General features: G+C 36.1%; 1 protein-coding gene across 3 annotated transcripts in view; it reads right to left on the reverse strand.

Annotated features, from left to right (window-relative positions):
* Positions 1-18,983, reverse strand: part of PDCD10 (programmed cell death 10) — a 51,568-nt gene that overhangs the window by 14,157 nt on the left and 18,428 nt on the right. For all 3 annotated transcript variants that reach the window (XM_032173952.1, XM_032173955.2, XM_032173953.2), the window contains one exon: positions 7,085-7,138. In XM_032173952.1, coding sequence (XP_032029843.1) covers positions 7,085-7,138 — 54 coding nt within the window. The remainder of the gene's footprint in view (positions 1-7,084; positions 7,139-18,983) is intronic.

Consider the following 18,983-nt stretch of genomic DNA (forward strand, 5'->3'; position numbering starts at 1 on the left):
TTACTACCTTTTGAGCTTGTTTCATTGAGTTTGCATTGGTTCTATGTTACTTAGACTCCCCAGGACACTAAAATTTTCTAGCCATTTCAAGACTGGGCATAGAGTTCTCAGTTTACCAAAGCCAGAGTTAATTTTCAGATTTCAGTTTTTCCCAGTAAATTCTGTAATCACACTTGATGTTTGTTTCCTGTAGGATGCCTGCCAATTTTAATCATTATGCTCATGATTTTCTTTCCTTTTTGCCCTAATATTAAACAGCAAAATAGAAACACAATTTACGATCTTAATCAGATGACAATCTTTTTGTTTCCTTATGTGTCAAGCACACTTAACCTCTGCCTCTTCAATTCCATTGATTATCACTGCAGATACAGTTTTCTTCTCTTCCTATTGCTCTTTCCATTATAACATCTTGTTCCTCATTAGATCTCAAGTATCAAAAACTGAAGCGTTGTGGGATGAAATGAGAAAAGAAAATACACGCATTTATCCCAATCTTCGGATCATTTTAAATGCTGTCAAATACTATTCAGGAAAATCATTTTGATAGATGATTAATAACAATAAACTGTGTTTGACTGAATCCTGTTTCTTTTATAGCCTATGTTGACTTTTCCTTCCATGGATATATATTTTAAAAAGAATCTACTTTTTTGCCAGGCATGGTGGGGTGTGGCTGTGGTCCCAGCTACTTGGGAGGTTGAGATGGGAGGACTGCTTGAGCCCAGGAGTTCGTGGCTGCAGCGAGCTATGATTATGCCACTACACTTCAGCCTGTGATACAGAATAAGACCTCGTCTTAAAAACAAAACAAACAAAAAAAAAACTGTGTTTTTTAAAAAAGGAGTTTCCTTTATAAGATGTCCAAATATGGCTTAAGATGTGTTGTTATAGCATTAATGTGAACTGCCACAAAATTACATATAATGTAGCATTCATAACAATACTTTATCTTATCTAGCAATAAATCTTCCTACATAATGAATTATCTTGGGGAGAGGGGGAGCATTCTCTATGTGCTTGTAGGGGATGAAAAAAAGAAAAGCATATATCTGATTAAGTTATAATAAAGTACTGAAAGGTTTAAATGCTGAAAGTCTGAGAATAAAGTTTTCAATACCAAGCTGGTCTGGGACCCCAAAATGCTAAAGCTAGAGCATTACAAAAGTCTCACAAAGGTCCCTAACTTTCTCAGTTTTCAGTGCCCTTGGTGACAAAAGATAAACCTCACAGTACTGTTTATTAAATACTTAGGTCCAAACAACTTAATAAGCATAGTGTCCTAACTACTTAGCCTTTAAAAAAAAATACACATAAATTGAAAAAACCAATTTTTACTCCGTTCTTAAATAACTATCGTCACTTATTACTGGGATGTGTGTGCCTACTGGGCACTTCATAATTTCTCAAACACTGGACTTAGATTGGACCTTGTCCCTCTCATTTCCTCTTGCAGATATACTTTTTTCTGGTACTTCTGTTAGATCATAGCACTGGCCAAAAAGTCCAGCTTCTCAATGATCTAACACCAATGAAAGCAGTGAAGGACAATCCAATATGCTGAATTACAATCCATCTCAATCTAGGAGTCCATGCAGTGTCAAACAGATGTTGAGTATCACTGTACACCTTCACAATTTTAAAATACTTCGTGGCACCCCTCTGAATTTGCTATGGGCCACCAGGTACCTCAGTACATAGTTTGGAAGGAGTAGTCTTAGTACCTCCTGGCTAAAAACCTGGTTAAGCTAATTCTTATTTCAAAAGCTTCAATTTACCAAATGGCTCTGATTGACAAAATGAATAAATATGGTCTTAAATCAGAGAGACAATCTACAACTCTAGGTTTTCCCTCAGAATACATGAACCCTGTAGGGTGTCTAATCTTTGTAAAGAATCCAGCTGTAAGAAAAAAATAAACCGAGGGGAAGTAACATACACTCTTGTGGATCAGTGATTCTCAACCTGGAAGATGGACAACCTATCGGAACCTCTCAGAGAGGATAAGAGGGAGAGGGAATCAAGTAGAATATAGCTGACCCTTGAAGAACTGGTTTTAACTGCTCAGGTCCATTTACATGCAGATACTGTTCAATAAATATATGGAAAAATTTTTGGAGATCAGCAACAATTTGAAAAAACTTACAAACTGAGTAACCTATAAGTAGTGAAAAAAATAATAAAAACATTTGTTATATATGCATAAAATATAGGTATCCACTAGTCTATTTTAGTATTTACTATCATAAAATAGATACAAATTATTAAAAAGTTAAAACTTATCAAAACTCACACGCACAGACTGTACATGATGTTACTTGCAGTTAAAATAAATATAAACAAATACACAGATGCAATATTAAATCATAACTGCACAAAATTAACTGAAGTACATATGTATATGTAATAATTTTGAAGCTACCTCCTGTTGCTATTGCAGTGAGTTAAAGTATTAGTAAGTATATGATTAAACGCCATGTGACTCTCTAATCATCTCCATGTGAACAATTCATCTCTCCAGCAAACTGCACATCCCAGTACAAATACCTCCCAGCCCTCACATATTTTTTTCATCGTTATTTAGTGCAATACTCTAAACATGGAATAATACCATGGGACCCAACAAAGTGCCACTAGTGATGTTGGAAGTGTGCTCAAGAAGCAAAGTCATGACATTACAAGAAGGTGAATTGCATGATACTGAATTGCTTGAATACAGCCTAAGACTCACTGTAAGAAAAAAAAAAAAAAGGAAATTCATGAAAGGAAGCCACTGTTGCAGCTACATCAGCAGGTACAAAAACCTTGCATGTTTTGTGAAATACCTTTTTGTCTGTTGAAAATGCAGCTTTTATGTGGGTGCAGGATATCTATAAGAAAGGCATACCTATAGACCCTAATATGATTCAAGAAAAAGCAAAGTCATTCTATGACAACTTAAAGCAAAAGGAAAGTCTAAAGCTGAAGAATTTAATGCCAGCCAAGGATAGTTTGATAATTTTAGAAAGAGGTTTTGCTTAAAAAATGTCAAGAAAACAGGAGACCCAGATTCTGATGACCAAGAGGCAGCAAATAAGTCCCCACACACCCTTAAGAAAATCTTTGAGGAAAAAAATATCTGCCTGAAAAGGTTTTTAATACAGATCAAAGTGTCCTATTCTGAAGGAAAAAATAGCCACAAAGAATATTTATTAGTAACGCAGGGAAGTGAGCACCAGAACTTAAGGCAGGAAGGGATACGACAACTCTACTGTTCTGTGCAAATGAAGTTTGGTTTATGATCAGGACTGTCCTTATTTATAATGCTGCTAAACCCTCGAGCCTTGAAGGGAGAAGAAAAACACCAGCTTCCAGTCTTGTGGTCGTACAAGAAGACCTAGACAAAGAGAACCCTTGTTTTAGACTGGTACCATCAGTGCTTTGTTCCTGCAGTTAGAAAGCATCTTGGCAGTAAGGGACGGTCTTTTGAAGTTCTTCTGATTGTGTATATATGCCTATAGAGATACCTATATATCTCTATATAGACAGATCTACAGATATCAGATATATATAGAGAGATATATATATAGATATCAGAGATACCTACATATACATAAACACACATATGTATGTATATGTAGATTTAATTAGAGACAAGGTCCTCCTATGTTGCCTATGGTCTTGAACTTCTGGCCTCTGGCCTCATACTTTGGCCTCCCAAAGTGCTAGGATTACAAGGCACGGGCCTCTGCACCTTGCCTTTCTTTTATTATTATTGTTGTTCAAAAAAAATTCTTCTGATACTGGATAATGTCCCTTGCCTCCGAGAACCCCATGAGTTCAACACTGAAAGGCATCAAAGTGGCCTACTTGTCCCAAAACACCAACCTCTAAATCAGCCTCTACATCACGGGATCAAGAACCTTTAAGGCTCATTATACATGGAACCATAAGGCCTCTACGGAAAGGGCTGTCAACAATCCTTGGTAGAAAGAATACCATGAAAGTCTGGAAGAATTACACCATTGATGCTATTGTTGTTATAGAAAAACCCATCGAGCCTAAAACAATAAATTTCTTCTGGAGAAAACTGTGTTCACATGTTGTGCATGACTCCACAGGATTTACAACAGAGCCACGGAAATCATGAAAGAGATTGTAGATATGGTAAAAAAAAAAAAAAATGGTAGAGGATGAAGGGTTTCAAGATATGGATATCAGAGAAATTTAAGAGCTAATAGATAATGAGGAAGAAGACAAAGGAGTGCCAGAAAACAAAAGGACATTAGACAATCCAGCAGAAGAGTTCCGATTATTCAAGGCTGCTTTATGACATGGAACCTTCTCTGATATGAGCACTGAAACTAAAGCAAATGTTGGAAGATTGGTACTGTACAGAAACATTTTTAGAGAAGTGACAAAGCAAGTAAGTCAGAAATTAAACATATTTCTGTAAAGTTACACTAAGTGTGCCTGCCTCTCTTGCCTCCCCATTCACCTTCTCTACTTCTGACATCCCTGAGCTAGCAAGACCAACCCCTTCTCTTCTTCCTCCTCCTCAGCCTATTCAATGTGAAAACGACAAGGATGCAGACCTTATGATGATACACTTCCACTTAATGAATAATAAATATATTTTCTCTTATGATTTTCTTAATAACATTTTCGTTTCTGTGACTTTAAGAATACAGTATGTAATATATGGGATACACAAAATATATGTTAATCAACTGTTTCTGCTACCAGTAAGATGTTCTGGTCAACAGTAGGCTTTTAGTAGTTAAGATTTTTGGAAGTCAAAACTTATACTCAAATCTTCAACACTGCAGGGGGTCAGCACCTCTAACCTCCACACTGTTCAAAGGTTAACTGTATATACATTAAAATATTCAATAGTATTATCTTGGGAAAAACTCTTTTAATCCTCTTCTTCCTCCAAATAACAAAAACTATGATGAAAATTATTGTTGTTGCGGACCAATAATTGGAAGTATGAATATAAAAGATTTTATGACTGGTGAGGTTTCTTTCATCTTTTTCAAAAGTTGTAATTTAAAAAATACAAACATCTTTACATTTTTAACACATGTCCTCCTTCAATTTCACTTGAAATGTAACAAACTAAATGTGATAATTAAAAATACATCAGTGCATTACTTTGTTTTCTTCCAAAATAAATATCTATGCCATGGACAACAAACTTTATCCATGGATCAAACCACATCTATCACGGTCACATAATTGTACTTAAGTGTTAGATAATTAGCTTATATGTTAGGATGTTACGAGAAAAACCCTCATGAAATTTATTATTTTATTTTATGAATGTCATTGAAGATACTATCTACTCCTTCGGACAGGGTCTTCTTCTCTCTGTTCTTGGCATTGGAAAAGCTGAAATATTGACTTTTCTCTTAGCAATACTACTGTACAGATTACTTTTCCTTCTTCTTTTGGCCACAAAGATGCTTAAGACAGCATCATGCCTCCCTAATGACCAAATATACTATTCCAAAGCCAAACTGACACTCAAAGAAGAAAACAACAACAATAAAAAAAAAGAAAATGATTATGGTGTTGCTTCATTAACCCAATGATTTGGCAGGATGCAATTTAATGAAGCTACTAAATATATATATCTACTCACCTTGAATCACAGAATATTAAATTTAAAAAGCTCTATTCTAACATATGTAATGTAGATTACTATGGTAATATGAGATACCTAGTGACATGACCTGTGCTACCAGAAAAGAGTGTTATCAATAAACTTGTGTGACATGGAAGAAATCAAGCAAAATGGGTTTATAGTTTCAACTCCAATTAAAATATAAATGTATTCCACATTTAAACATTAAAATACTTTACCTAAAACACAGGTTATTTAAGCTACTTATGGGAAGGAATACAAAAATAAAAACTAAAGTTTTGGGCACCATGATATATATTTAGGATGGAGGACCAGATAAAAGTTTTATTAAAGAATGCATTCAACATGTATGGTAAGTCTCTAGAGTAGGGCTGTACAACAGAAATGTAATATCAGCAACAACTATGAGCTACCTATGTAATATTAAGTGGCCACATTTAAAAAAAAGTAAAAAGACACAGGTAAAATTATTTTAATAGTACATCCAAAATATTATTTCAACATGTAATCATTATAAAATACTTATTACTAATCTAGTTTACTTTCTTTTTCTTATATGAAGTCTTCAAAATCTGTGTGTATTTTAACTTGGAACATATCTTGATCTGACCTAGTCTTATTTTAAATGCTCAAAAGCAACATGTGGCTAGTGATAACCCACTGAACAGCTCAGGTCTAAAGACAAGGAAAACATTTATTTTGAGTAACTTAACTGTATATCCTCAAAGTATATTCAATTCACCATATTTGAAGGTATTACTTTCCCACTGAAAAACGTTTATTAGACTCATGTTCTATAATTAAACAACAGAAAGAATACCTTTTCAAGTTACACTTTTACAAATACTTTTAAATTTTTACTTTGAGACAGGGTCTTGCTCTGTTACCCAGGCTGGATCACAGCGGCATGATCATGGCTCACTGTAACCTCAAACTCCTGGGCTCTAGCAATCCTCCTGCCTCAGCCTCCTGAGTAGCAAGAATGACAGGCACGCACCACCATGCCTGGCTAATATTTTTATTTTCTGTAGATACAGGGTCTCGCTATACTGCCCAGGCTGGTCTTGAGCTCTAGGTCTCAAGTGATCCTCTCGCCTCAACCTCTCAAAGTGTTGGGATGACAGGCATGAGTCACCACGCCCAGCCATGTAAGTTTTCAAAAGGTCAAATAACAGAAAAAAAAAAACCTCAAATATATAATCTACAGCTAAGGAGAGAACTCTGAAAAACTCAGTTTCAAAAGCACAAAGTGATGAAAAGATGAATGCTAACGAAATAACATTTGTTCTAGTTCATCTTTTGGAAGTGTTTTAAGCTTTATGGAATACAGTAAAACAGGCATAAGATGGCTAAAAAGGCTTTCCCTAAAAGAAAATAAACTGGCAACCATCACATGTACTTATATTTACAAAGAACATACACTTTAATAATCATAGTAAATTATTTGCACCTCACCTTAATGAAAGCGGCTCTCAGTGTCTGGGCTGCAGACAGATTTACTCGTTCTAGCTGCAATAAAAATTTTAAATTATTATGAATATCAACTTTCTTGGAAAAAGCACATTTCTGAGATTCCATTCTGTAGCAATCACATGAACACATTAAACATTTAATCAACATTCTTGTTAACAATTGTACATCACTGTAATTCTTCAATTAGGCTATCAATATTTTCAATGAAAAAATATGTCCTTAATTTTTTATAAAAAAATTAAAAGCAACCCATATGCTTTTAATTTTTATATCAAATATGTTAGGTTTATAATTTCAAAAGATTAACATCCTTACTACACACGTTAATTCAGTTTTCAGCGAACCAAAGGCACAGAACTTCATAATTTCATAAAAATAATTCCATTTGTAAAGAGTTAACTGCCAGGCTTAAAAAATGTAGCTTCTGTTAAATTCTGATTTTTTCAGTCCTTAAGGATTGAGCTAGTTAACTCAATAAAACTCAATTGTATATATTTTTTACTTGGGACAATATTAAATTGGAAACAATGTAAGCTATATAGATTTTTACCAAGTAGAATATTTCTACACAAATCTTATGAACATATATGATATTATGCAATAAAGTCTTTCCTTGAGGCAACAAAAGTGTAAGTTTTGCTTCAGAAATCTCCTGTATGGGATCTCTAACACGTTAAATCAATTTATTTTCTAAACAAGACAGTTACAAATGCCAAGAACCTTATCTCCCCACAAATTACTAACTTTAAGCACAAAGCAAAAGCAACAGAATCTGACAAGGTAATTTATCTGCCAAAAAACAATGAACCATTTAGCTTAATATTTAACATGACTTCTAACAAATCTTGTAAAATATAATATTGCCTCAGTAGATAAAAAAGAAGGCATAAAGAGCCCAGATGTAGAAAGAACAAATGTAGAAAGAAATAACTATATAAGTAGTTCATCATTAACAAAGATATGTTTCCAAAAAATGAAAAAAGTTTCCTACTTCCAAGTAATTAATATAATTATAGTGACTATTACTAAGATTAAAATAACAATATAGCTCATTAAATCTCAAGTTCTTGTTATTCAAGAGAGGCAGGGACAGACATAAAGAATGAATGTTTTCATTTTGATAGGAACCCATTTCCTTACTTAGGTTTACACCACACTCTGACCTCTTTTAAAAAGGTCTGAGTCAGCTGTGTGCCTTCAAGTATCAGCGTTATTAGTTCATTCTGTATAGCCCTGAATGGTATGTAAAAGGATCCAGACAAGTAAAAGTGCCCAGAAAGTTCATGAAGAGCTAACAAGATTATCTGAGATAGATATCAGCATCTCTAGATTTCTAGACTCATTTTAATTACGTGAACCTTACAAAAAGAATAAGTCACAGGAAGGTCAGACATACACTAAATCAAAAATCTATGAGTTGAGAAGCACTTCACCAAAATTCTGCTGGGAGTCACTTGGAGATACACTGCAGTCATGCATCGCTTAATGATGGGGATGGATAGGTTTTGAGAAACATGTCATTAGGTGATTTCATCATTATGTGGACATCACAGAGTGTACTGACATAAACCTACAGGGATAGCCTACCACACACCTAGGCTGTATGATACAGCCTACTGTGTCTAGGCTACAAACCTGATGTTTACTGAACTGACTACTATAGGCAACTGTAACACAATGTATTTATGTAAGCATAAAAGAGGTAATGTGTTGCGCTACAATGAACAATGGCTTTAACATCACTTGGTGAGAGGAATTTTTCTGCTCAATTATATATAATCTTATGGGACAACGATCATATATACCATCCATCTACCACTGACCGAAATGTTATGTGCCACATGACTGCATATACCCATAGGCCTTACAATAAAGTCAAAAGGCTTTCTTACTCATATGGTATTGATATATTCACGGTGTCCAGGACAGTACCAGGCATGTATCTATGGTTTGAACTGAATTTAATCTCTTACCCATAAATTTATCTAAACTGTTCTTAAATCTATTGATAATTTCAGCCTGTACTAGTTAGGTAGCAAGATATGTTATCTTCTCCATTTTACAAATGAAGAAACTCAGTTTGACTCTGAATCCTGTATACAAGCCACTAATGCTACCCTGACTCCCTGTACTCACTCTTCCAGACTGGAGTCCACCCTGTCACTGAATCTCTTCAACCTGGTTCTTTAAGTACTGACATATTTTTGAGTTCCTACCATGTACTTGAGTTCCTACATGTACAACGTAAAGCAGCTATATGAAAAGTGGAGTGACTGCCATCAGTTGAAGCAGAAAAGAGTCTTTATAAACATGGGATTTGAACTGATTTTTAAAAAGTGTGTTCCGGCCTCTTAAAATCATCCTCCTGGGGAGTTCTCCCACTCAGAAATTTCTTCAGGGTTGGTAACACATGGAATGTAATGATTTCATGTAAATTTAGAAAAGAAAAGAATTTCCACTTTGTTTTCAGTCTCTTTAGAGTCCAGCACTTTCTGAACTTTAGGGATAATGTCTTTGGCTAGGGTAACTTTAAAGAATAAACACAGTAAAGCTGGGCATGGTGGCTCACGTCTGTAATCCCAGCACTCTGGGAGGCCAAAGCAGGTGGATCACAAGGTCAGGAGATCGAGACTGTCCTGGCTAACAAGGTGAAACCCAGTCTCTACTAAAAATACAAAAAAAATTAGCTGGGCGTGGTGGCGGGCGGCTGTAGTCCCAGCTACTCTGGAGGCTGAGGCAGGAGAATGGTGTGAACCTGGGAGGCAGAGCTTGCAGTGAGCCGAGATCACGCCACTGCACTCCAGCCTGGGTGACAGAGCGAGACTCTCCATCTCAAAAAAAAAAAAAAAAGATTAAACACAATAACCTTCTTAGTATTAACTGACAGTGTATACACTGTATTTTGGGTCCCCTGAAGGAGGAATATATGACTGCACCTTGCATTAATGGATACTGCGACAGTGAGAAGCACTGCTTGGGCCTCAGTTATACAGTATGTCCATGTAACCAGTAAAGGAGAGAAAATAAGAGAATCAGAGTGACAGAAAAGGTATGTAACATACTTCGTCTCTCCTAAAAGAGAAGGAAAAGTGCCTCCTGAAGCACATTTGGAGACAATGGATACGCTGGGTAAGCCTAACAGGAGGTCTTACCTCAACCCCCATTCTGCCTATTGTTTTGTGAACTCCTTCTGTAACTTACTGTTGATAGCCTTTAAGAACACTTACACTTACTGTCAACCACAAACCAGGCAAATTTACTCTGGTCCACTTATAAAAATATTTTAAAAGCTTCCACATGATTCAGATTCCATGGAGAGGACATTTGTTGTTTTGCTCTCTCCAAAAGTATCAGTTTCTTCTACACTTTTCTAGCATCAAGTTTCCTAAAACCATAATTTAAAAAAAAAAGCTATTTAGCCCTTTGGTTACTCAAGTTTTAAAAGACTCTTGCTTTCACACTTTTGTGAAAGCTGTGTGTTTTGTTGTTGTTGTTTGTTTTAAAGGTCAAAATAATTAGATTAACTGGTTTTGAATTGTGTACGATCTACTTGCTTCCTCAAAATCAGGCAAGGTTTGATTTTTCCATGTTCACGCCCCTCTCCCTACCCGCAATGAACAGAGATTGTTGATCTTATTTCTTAAAAAGAACTAAACTGGGCCAAGTTACAAGAATAAAAACTTCAAATACATCTCCTGCAATTCAAATAAAAATAAGGTGAGCCAGGTAAAAGTAAATAAGCTTGCTAGAAAGACAGAAGTAATGGAAGCAAGAAGTCACTTATTAGTTTTTGAACTGTCACAGAGAAAGAAAATGCAATCAGCTGTATTTTGTACATGTGAAGTTCAACACATGCTTCTAAAAGAATCAGTTCTGTGGGCTGCCAAGCTGTCTGGCAAAAAAGGTAAGCAGAACCACCTATTATAAAAATATTCTATTAAAACACTGCCTACAAGTATACAAAACTGTGACATATATGTGAAAGATTCCTTAACAACAATAACTAACACTTACTATATAAGTAGTACTATTTTAAACACCTTTACATCAACTTACTTATTTCACAGAGTTGCTGAGATAATGAAGTACACCACTGTTTATCCCCATTTTATAAATAAGGAAACAGATAAGATTAAATAGCCTACTAAGAAGAAGAGCAGTAATTCAAACTCAAAATGCTAATTATGATCACTTCCGGATGGTAGGATTGTAGATAAAATCCCTACCTGCATTGTGAAGAATGTTTACTATGCTCAAAGTTTGAGGTCTGGTTTATTTTATCTTAACAGGGAAAAAAAAAAAAAAAACTAAGAGGGGAGGCGATGCAAGATGGCCGAATCAAAGCCTCCATTAATGGTCCGCTCTGCAGGCATACCAATTTTACCAACTACACACAAAAAAGCACTGCCAAAGAACCAAAAATCAAGTGAGCAATCATAGTACCTAGTTTTAATTTCATATTGCTGAAAGAGGCAATAAAGAGAGTGGGAAAGAACATCTTCAATTGCTGATGCCACCCCTCCCCCATCCCACAATGGCAGCTGCGTGGCATGGACAAAGAATATGTGCACTTGGGTGGAGACAGCACAGCAACTGGGAGACTTTGCATTAAACTCAGTGCTGATCAATCACGGTGGAGAGCAAAAGTGTGCTGGGTTCAGCTAGCAGCCACCCACAAAAGGTAGCATTTGGACGTGACATGGTCAGAGGAGAATCACCGATCCAAGAGGTTGGAAATTGAGTAAGCCTTGCCACCAACCGCTAAAGTGCTCTAGAGTCTCAGATAAACTTGAAAGGCAGTCTAGGACACAAGGACTGTAATTCCTGGGCACATCTTAGTGTTGTGCTTAGAGTCAGTGGACTAGGACAGCATGTAACCAAGTGACCCCCCAGACAGGGCGACCAAGGGAGTGGATGTGTCATTCCTCCCCCAATCCCAGGCAGCAGAGCTCACAGCAATAAGTGACTCCTTCCTTCTGCTTCAGGATAGGAAGGCAACAAGTAAAGGCAACAGGAGTGTGCCTTTTATCTTTTATGCCAGCTCAGTCACAGTAGGATAAGCAACAGGCAGAGTACTGAGACCCCATTCCAGGCCCTACCTCCTGGATGACATTTCTAGACACACCCTGGGCCAAAATGGAGCTCACTGCCCTGAAGGGAAGGATCCAATCCTGGCAGGATTCATTGCCTGCTGACTAAAGAGCACTCAGGCCCTGAATAACCGAGAGCGATACCCAGGTAGTACACTGTAGGCCTTGGGTGAGATTCAGACATGCTGGTTTCAGATGAAACCCAGCAAATTCCTGGCTCATTGTGGTGGCTATGGTGAGAGACTCCTGCTTGAAAAAAGCAAAAGGAAATATAAAAGGGATTTTGTCTTATATCTTAAGTACCAGTTTGGATCTCGGGGTCCCCGAGTCCAGGCCTAGGCTTTTGGACAGCATTTCTAGACCTGTCCTGGCCCAGAGAGGAGCCCATTGTCCAGAAGAGTGAAGCTCAGGCTCGGCAGCAATCACCATAGGCTGACTGAAGAGCCCTTGGGTTTTAAGTGAACATCAACAGTGGCCTAGCAGAACTCCCCATGTGCCAGTGACCACAGAGAGAGGCTCCTCTGACTGTAGAAAGGAGAGAGAAGAGTGGGAAACACTTTGTCTTGTGCTTTCAGTGCCAGCTTAGCCACAGTAGGAAAGAACACCAGGTAGATTTCTAAGGTTTTTGACTCTTAATTCCCGGACCCCAGACCGTATCTCCAGACCATCTGGGGCCTGGGGAACTTACCACACTGAAGGGAAGGACATAAATCTGGCTGGCTTCACTACCTGCTGATTGTAGAGCCACAGGGCCTTGAGTGAACATAGGCTTTAGCCAGGTAGTGTTTACAGCAGGCCTTGGGTCACACCCAGTGCTGTGCTAGCTTTAGGTCTGACCCAGTGCAATTCCAGAGGTGGTGGAGACAGGGGTGTCACCCCTCCCCCAGCTTCAGGAAGTTCAGCACACAGAGATAGAAAGAAACTACATTTGTTCGGGAGAAAGTAAGGAAAAAGAACAAGACCCTCTGCCTGGAAATCCAGAGAATTCTTCCGGATCTTAGTCAACACCACCCAGGCGGTGGTATCTCTACAAGACTGAAGAACCATAGCATTACTGGGCTTGGGGCCCAAGTCCCTTCGAACACTTAGAAAGTCTCCCCAAGAAAGATGAGCAAAAACAAGCCCAGACTGCAACGACTACAATAAATATCTAACTCTTCAATGACCAGACACCAACAAACATCCAGAAGCATCAAGACCATCCAGAAAAACATGACCTCACCAAACAAACTAAATAAGGCACCAGGGACCAATCCTGAAGAAACACAGATATGTGACTTTTCAGACAGAGAATTCAAAATGACTGTGTTGAGGAAACACAATGAAATTCAAGATAACACAGAGAAAGAATTCAGAATCCTATCAGACAAATTTAACAAAGAGACTGAAATCGTTTTGTAAAATTAAGCAGAAATTCTAGAGCTGAAAAATGCAACTGGCATACTGAAGAATGGATCAACCTCTTAATAGAATGCATCAAGTGAAAGAAATAATTAGTGAGCTTGAAGACAGGCATTGAAAATGCACAGAGGAGACAAAAGTAAAAATAAGAATTAAACACTCCTACAAGATCTAGAAAATAGTCTCAAAATGGTGAGACTAAGAGTTATTGGCATTAAAGAGGAGGTAGAAAAAGAGATAAGGGTAGAGTTTATTCAAAGTGATAATAACAGAGAACTTCCTAAACCTAGAGAAAAATATCAATATCTAAGTACAAGAAGGTTATAGAACACCAAGAAGATTTAACCCAAAGAAGACTGTGTCGAGGCATTTAATAATCAAACCCCCAAAGGTCATGGATAAAGGATCCTAAAAGCAGCAAGAGAAAAGAAACAAATAACAAACGATGGAGCTCCAATTTGCCTAGCACAAGACTTTTCAGTGGAAACCTTACAGGCCATGAGAGAGTAGTATGATATATTTAAAATGCTGAAGGAAAAAATTTTTATCCTAGAATATCCAACAAAAATATCCTTCAAACATGAATGAGAAATAAAGACCTTCCCAAAAAAATGGAAGCTGAAAGATTTCATCAACACCAGACATGTCCTAGAAGAAATAACAAAGGGAGTTCTTTGATCTGAAAGAAAAGGACATTCATGAGCAATAAAAAATCTTCTGAAAGTACAAAACTCACTAGTAATAGTAAGTACACGGAAAAACACAGAATATTATAATATTGTAATTGTGGTGTGCAAACTACTCTTCAGTAGACTAATGATGAATCAATCAAAAATAATAACTATAACAACTTTTCAAGACAAACCGTACAATAAGACATAAAGAGAAACAACAAAAGTTAAAAAATGAGAGGGATGAAGTATAGAGATTTTATTAGTTTTGTTTATTTCAAAAGCTAAAAAATGAGAGCGATGAAGTACAGAGATTTTATTAGTTTTCTTTTTGCTTATTTATGTAATCAGTGATAAGCTGACATCAGTTTGAAATAATAGGTAATAAGATAGTGTTTGCAAGCCTTACGATAACCTCAAAACAAAAAACATACAATGTATACACCAAAAAAGCAAAAAATTAAAACATACCACCAGAGAAAACCACCTTCGCTAAAAGGAAGACAGAAAGGAAGGAAAGAAGGAAGAGAAGACCACAAAACAACCAGAAAACAAGTAACAAAATGGCGGGGCTAAGTCCTTACTTACCAATAATAGCATTGAATGTGAATGGACTAAACCAATCAAAAGAAAAAGAGTGGCAAATGGATTAAAAAACAAGAACAACCTGTTGCCTACGAGAAACACATTTCACCTATAAAGACATCTGAACTCAAAATAAAGAGACGGGAAAAGAAATTCCATGCAAATGGAAACCAAAAAAAGAGTAGGAGCAGCTGTATTTGTATCAGACAAAACAGATTTCGAGACAAAAATTATAAGGAGACAAGGTCATTTTATAATGATAAAGGGGTCAATTCAGTAAGACGATATGATAATTGTAAATATATATATGCACCCAATCCTGGTGTACCCAGAAATATAAGGCAAATATTATCAGAACTAAATAGAGAGACTGAGCAAAATACAATAATAGCTGGAGACTTCACCACCCAACTTTCAGCATTGGACAGCTCTTTCGGACAGAAAATCAACAAAGAAACGTCAGACTAAATCTGCACTATAGAACAAATGAACCTAAACAGAATATTCCACAGAACAGCTGTAGAATACACATTCTTTTCCCCAGCACATGGATCATTCTCAAGGACAGATCATATGTTAGGTCACAATACAAGTCTTAAAACATTCAACTAGTATCAAACATCTTCTCTAAACACAATCAAATAAAACTGGAAACCAATAACAAGAGAAATTTTTGAAACTATACAAACACAAGGAAATTAAACAATAGGCTTCTGAATTAACCGTGGATATATCAAAAACTTATGAAAGAAAATGAAAAATTTCTTGAAACAACAGAAACACAACATACCGAAACCTATGGGATACAGTGAAAGCAGTACTAAGGAAGTTTATAGCTTTAAGTGCCTACATCAAAAAAGAACAAACACTTCAAATAACACACATCTTAAACAACTAGAAAAGAGCAAACCAAACCCAAAATTAGTAGAGGAAAAGAAATAATAAAGATAAGAGATAAATGAAATCGAAACAAAGAAAATACAAAATATCAATGAAACAAAAACTTGTTTTGAAAACATAAGCAAAACTGACACAACTTTAAACCAACTATGAAAAAAAGAAGACCCAAATAAATAAAATCAGAGATGAAAAGGTAGACATTACAAACTGATACCAGAGAAACTCAAAGGATCATTAGTGGCTACTATGAGCCACAGTATGGCAAGAAATTGAAAAATCTAGAGGAAATGGATAAATTCCCAGACATATACCACTTATCAAGACTGAACCAGGAAGAAATCCATAACCTGAACAGGCCAATAACCAGTAACAAAATCAAAGCTGTAATAAAAACATCACCCAGTAAAGAAAAGCCCAGGATTCAATGGCTTCACTGCTGAATTCTGCCAAACATCTGAAGAACCAATACCAACCCTACTCAAACTATTCCAAAAAATAGAGGAGGCGGGAATACTTCCAAACTCATTTTACAAAGCCAGTATTACCTTGATACCAAATCCAGGCAAAGACACATAGAAAAAGGAAAACTACAGGCCAATCTCTGATAAATAAATCCTCAACAAAATACTAACAAACCAAATTCAACAATACATTAGAAAGACCATTCATCATAACCAAGGAGATTTATCCCAAGATGCAGGGACGGTTCAACATATGCAAATCAATCAATGTGATACATCTTATCAATAGAATGAAGGACAAAAATCATATGATCATTTCAGCTGATGCTGAAAAAGCATATGATACAATTCAACATACTTCATGATAAAAACTCTCAAAACTCTACGATGTGGTAAACGACAAGGATGCCCACTGTCACCATTATTCAACACAGTACTGGAAGTCCTAGCTAGAGCAAACTATACAAGAGAAAGAAATAAAGGGCATCCAAATTGGAAAGGGAAGAAGTCAAATTATCCTTGTTTGTAGATGATATGATCTTATATTTGGAGAAACCTAAAGACTCCACAAGGAAACTATTAGAACAGATAAATTAAGTTGCAGAATACGAAATCAACATATAAAAATCAGCAGCATTTCTATATGTCAACAGTGAACAATCTGAAAAAAATTTTAAAAAGTAATCCCATTTACAGTAGCCACAAATAAAATTTAATACCAAGGAATTAAGTTAACCAAGGAACTAAAAGACCTTTACAATGAAAACTATAAAACATTGATGAAGGCAATTGGACACAAAAAAGGGGAAGATATTCTATGTTAATGGATTGGAAGAATCAATATTGTTAAAATGCCAACCGTACTCGAAGCAATCTACAGATTCAATATAATCCCTAGAAAAATACCAATGACATTCTTCAAAGAAATAGAAAAAACGATCCTAAAATTTATATAAAACCACAGAAGACCCAGAATAGCCAAAAAGAATGAAACTGGAAGAGTCACACTGCGTGACTTCAAATTATTCTACAGAGCTATAGTAGCCAAAACACCATCTACTGGCAAAAAAAAAAAAAAAAAAAAACCAGACCAATGGAACAGAATAGAGAACCCTGAAACAAATGCATATGCCTACAATGAACTAAATAACAACAAAGGTCGCAAGAACATATACTGGAGAAAAGAGTCTCTTTAATAAATGGTGCACAGAAAACTGGATATTCCTATGTAGAAGAATGAAAGTGGACCCCTATCTCTTGCCATATATAAAAATCAAATCAAAATGGATTAAAGATTTAAAACTCAATCATCAAACTATGAAACTACTGCAAGAAAACATCCACAAACTCTCCAGAACAATAGTGTGGGTAAAAATTTCTTACATAATACCCCACATGTACAGGCAACCAAAGGAAACATGGACAAATAGGACCACGTCAAGTTAAAAAGCTCTGCAGACAAAGGAAACAATCAGCGAAGCAAAGAGACAACCCACAGAATGGGAGAAAATTGCAAACTGTCAATCTAACAAGGGATTAATAACCACCATCTATAAACAACTCAAACAACTGTACAGGAAAAAAAAATCTAATAATGCAATTTTAAAATAGGCTAAAGATCTGAGTAGACATTCCTCAAAAGAAGACATAAAAATGACAAACATGCATATGAAAAGGTGCTCAACGTCATAGACCATCAGAGAAATGAAAATCAAAACTACAATGAGATATCACCTCATCCCAATTAAAACGGCTTTTAACCAAAAGACAAGGAATAGCAAATGCTGGTAAGGATACAGAGAAAGGAAAACCCTGGTACAGTGTTGGCTGGAATGTAAATTAGTACAACCACTATGGAGAACAGTTTGGAGGTTCCTCAAAAAACTAAAAACAGAGGTACCATATGATCCTCTGGTACCAGCAATCCCAATGCTGGGTATATACCCAAAAGAAGGAAAATCAGTATGTAGAAGAGATTTCTACACTTCCATGTTTGCTGCAGCACTCTTCATAGCAGCCAAGATTTTGAAGCAACCTAAGTGTCCATCCACAGATGAATAGATAAAATGTGGTACACATACACAATGGAGAACTATTTGGCCATAAAAAGAATGAGATCCTGTCATCTGTAACAACATGGATGGAACCAAGGTCATTATATCAAGTGAAATAAGCCAGGTACAGATAGACAAACTTCACAGGTTCTCATTTACTTGTGGAAGCTAGAAAATAAAATAACTGAACTCATGGAGATAGAGAGATGGATGGTTACCAGAGGGTGAGGAGGGTAGTGGGGATGGAGGGGAAGTGAGGATGGTTAATAGGTACTAAAAAATAGGAATAATGAATAAGACCTACTATTGATAACACAACAGGGTTACAATAGTCAACACTAAATTGTACATTTTAAAATAACTAAAAGAGTATAATTGGATGGTTATATAAAGGATAAATACTTGAGGGGATGGATAACCCATTTACCATGATGTGATTATTATGCATTGCATGCCTGTTTCAAAGTATCTCACGTACTCCGTAAATACATACACCTATTATATACCCACAAAAATTTAAAAAAATTTAAAAATAATAAAAATAAGATTTTATCTTCTTAAAAAAAAGTAGGTAGGTAATGTTGGAGAGGTATTCCAGGTTTCATTTGCTAACTAAGAAAAATTAAGAGTTCCATATCTGCCAATAATTGGCAGAAATAGCTGATTCAGATGCTTCTGAATGGAAACATATTAATTACTTACACAGAAGCATACTTTTG

The sequence above is a fragment of the Hylobates moloch genome, unplaced genomic scaffold (genome assembly GCF_009828535.3).
Source record: "Hylobates moloch isolate HMO894 unplaced genomic scaffold, HMol_V3 SCAFFOLD_13, whole genome shotgun sequence".
In the NCBI taxonomy this organism is placed as follows: domain Eukaryota; kingdom Metazoa; phylum Chordata; class Mammalia; order Primates; family Hylobatidae; genus Hylobates; species Hylobates moloch.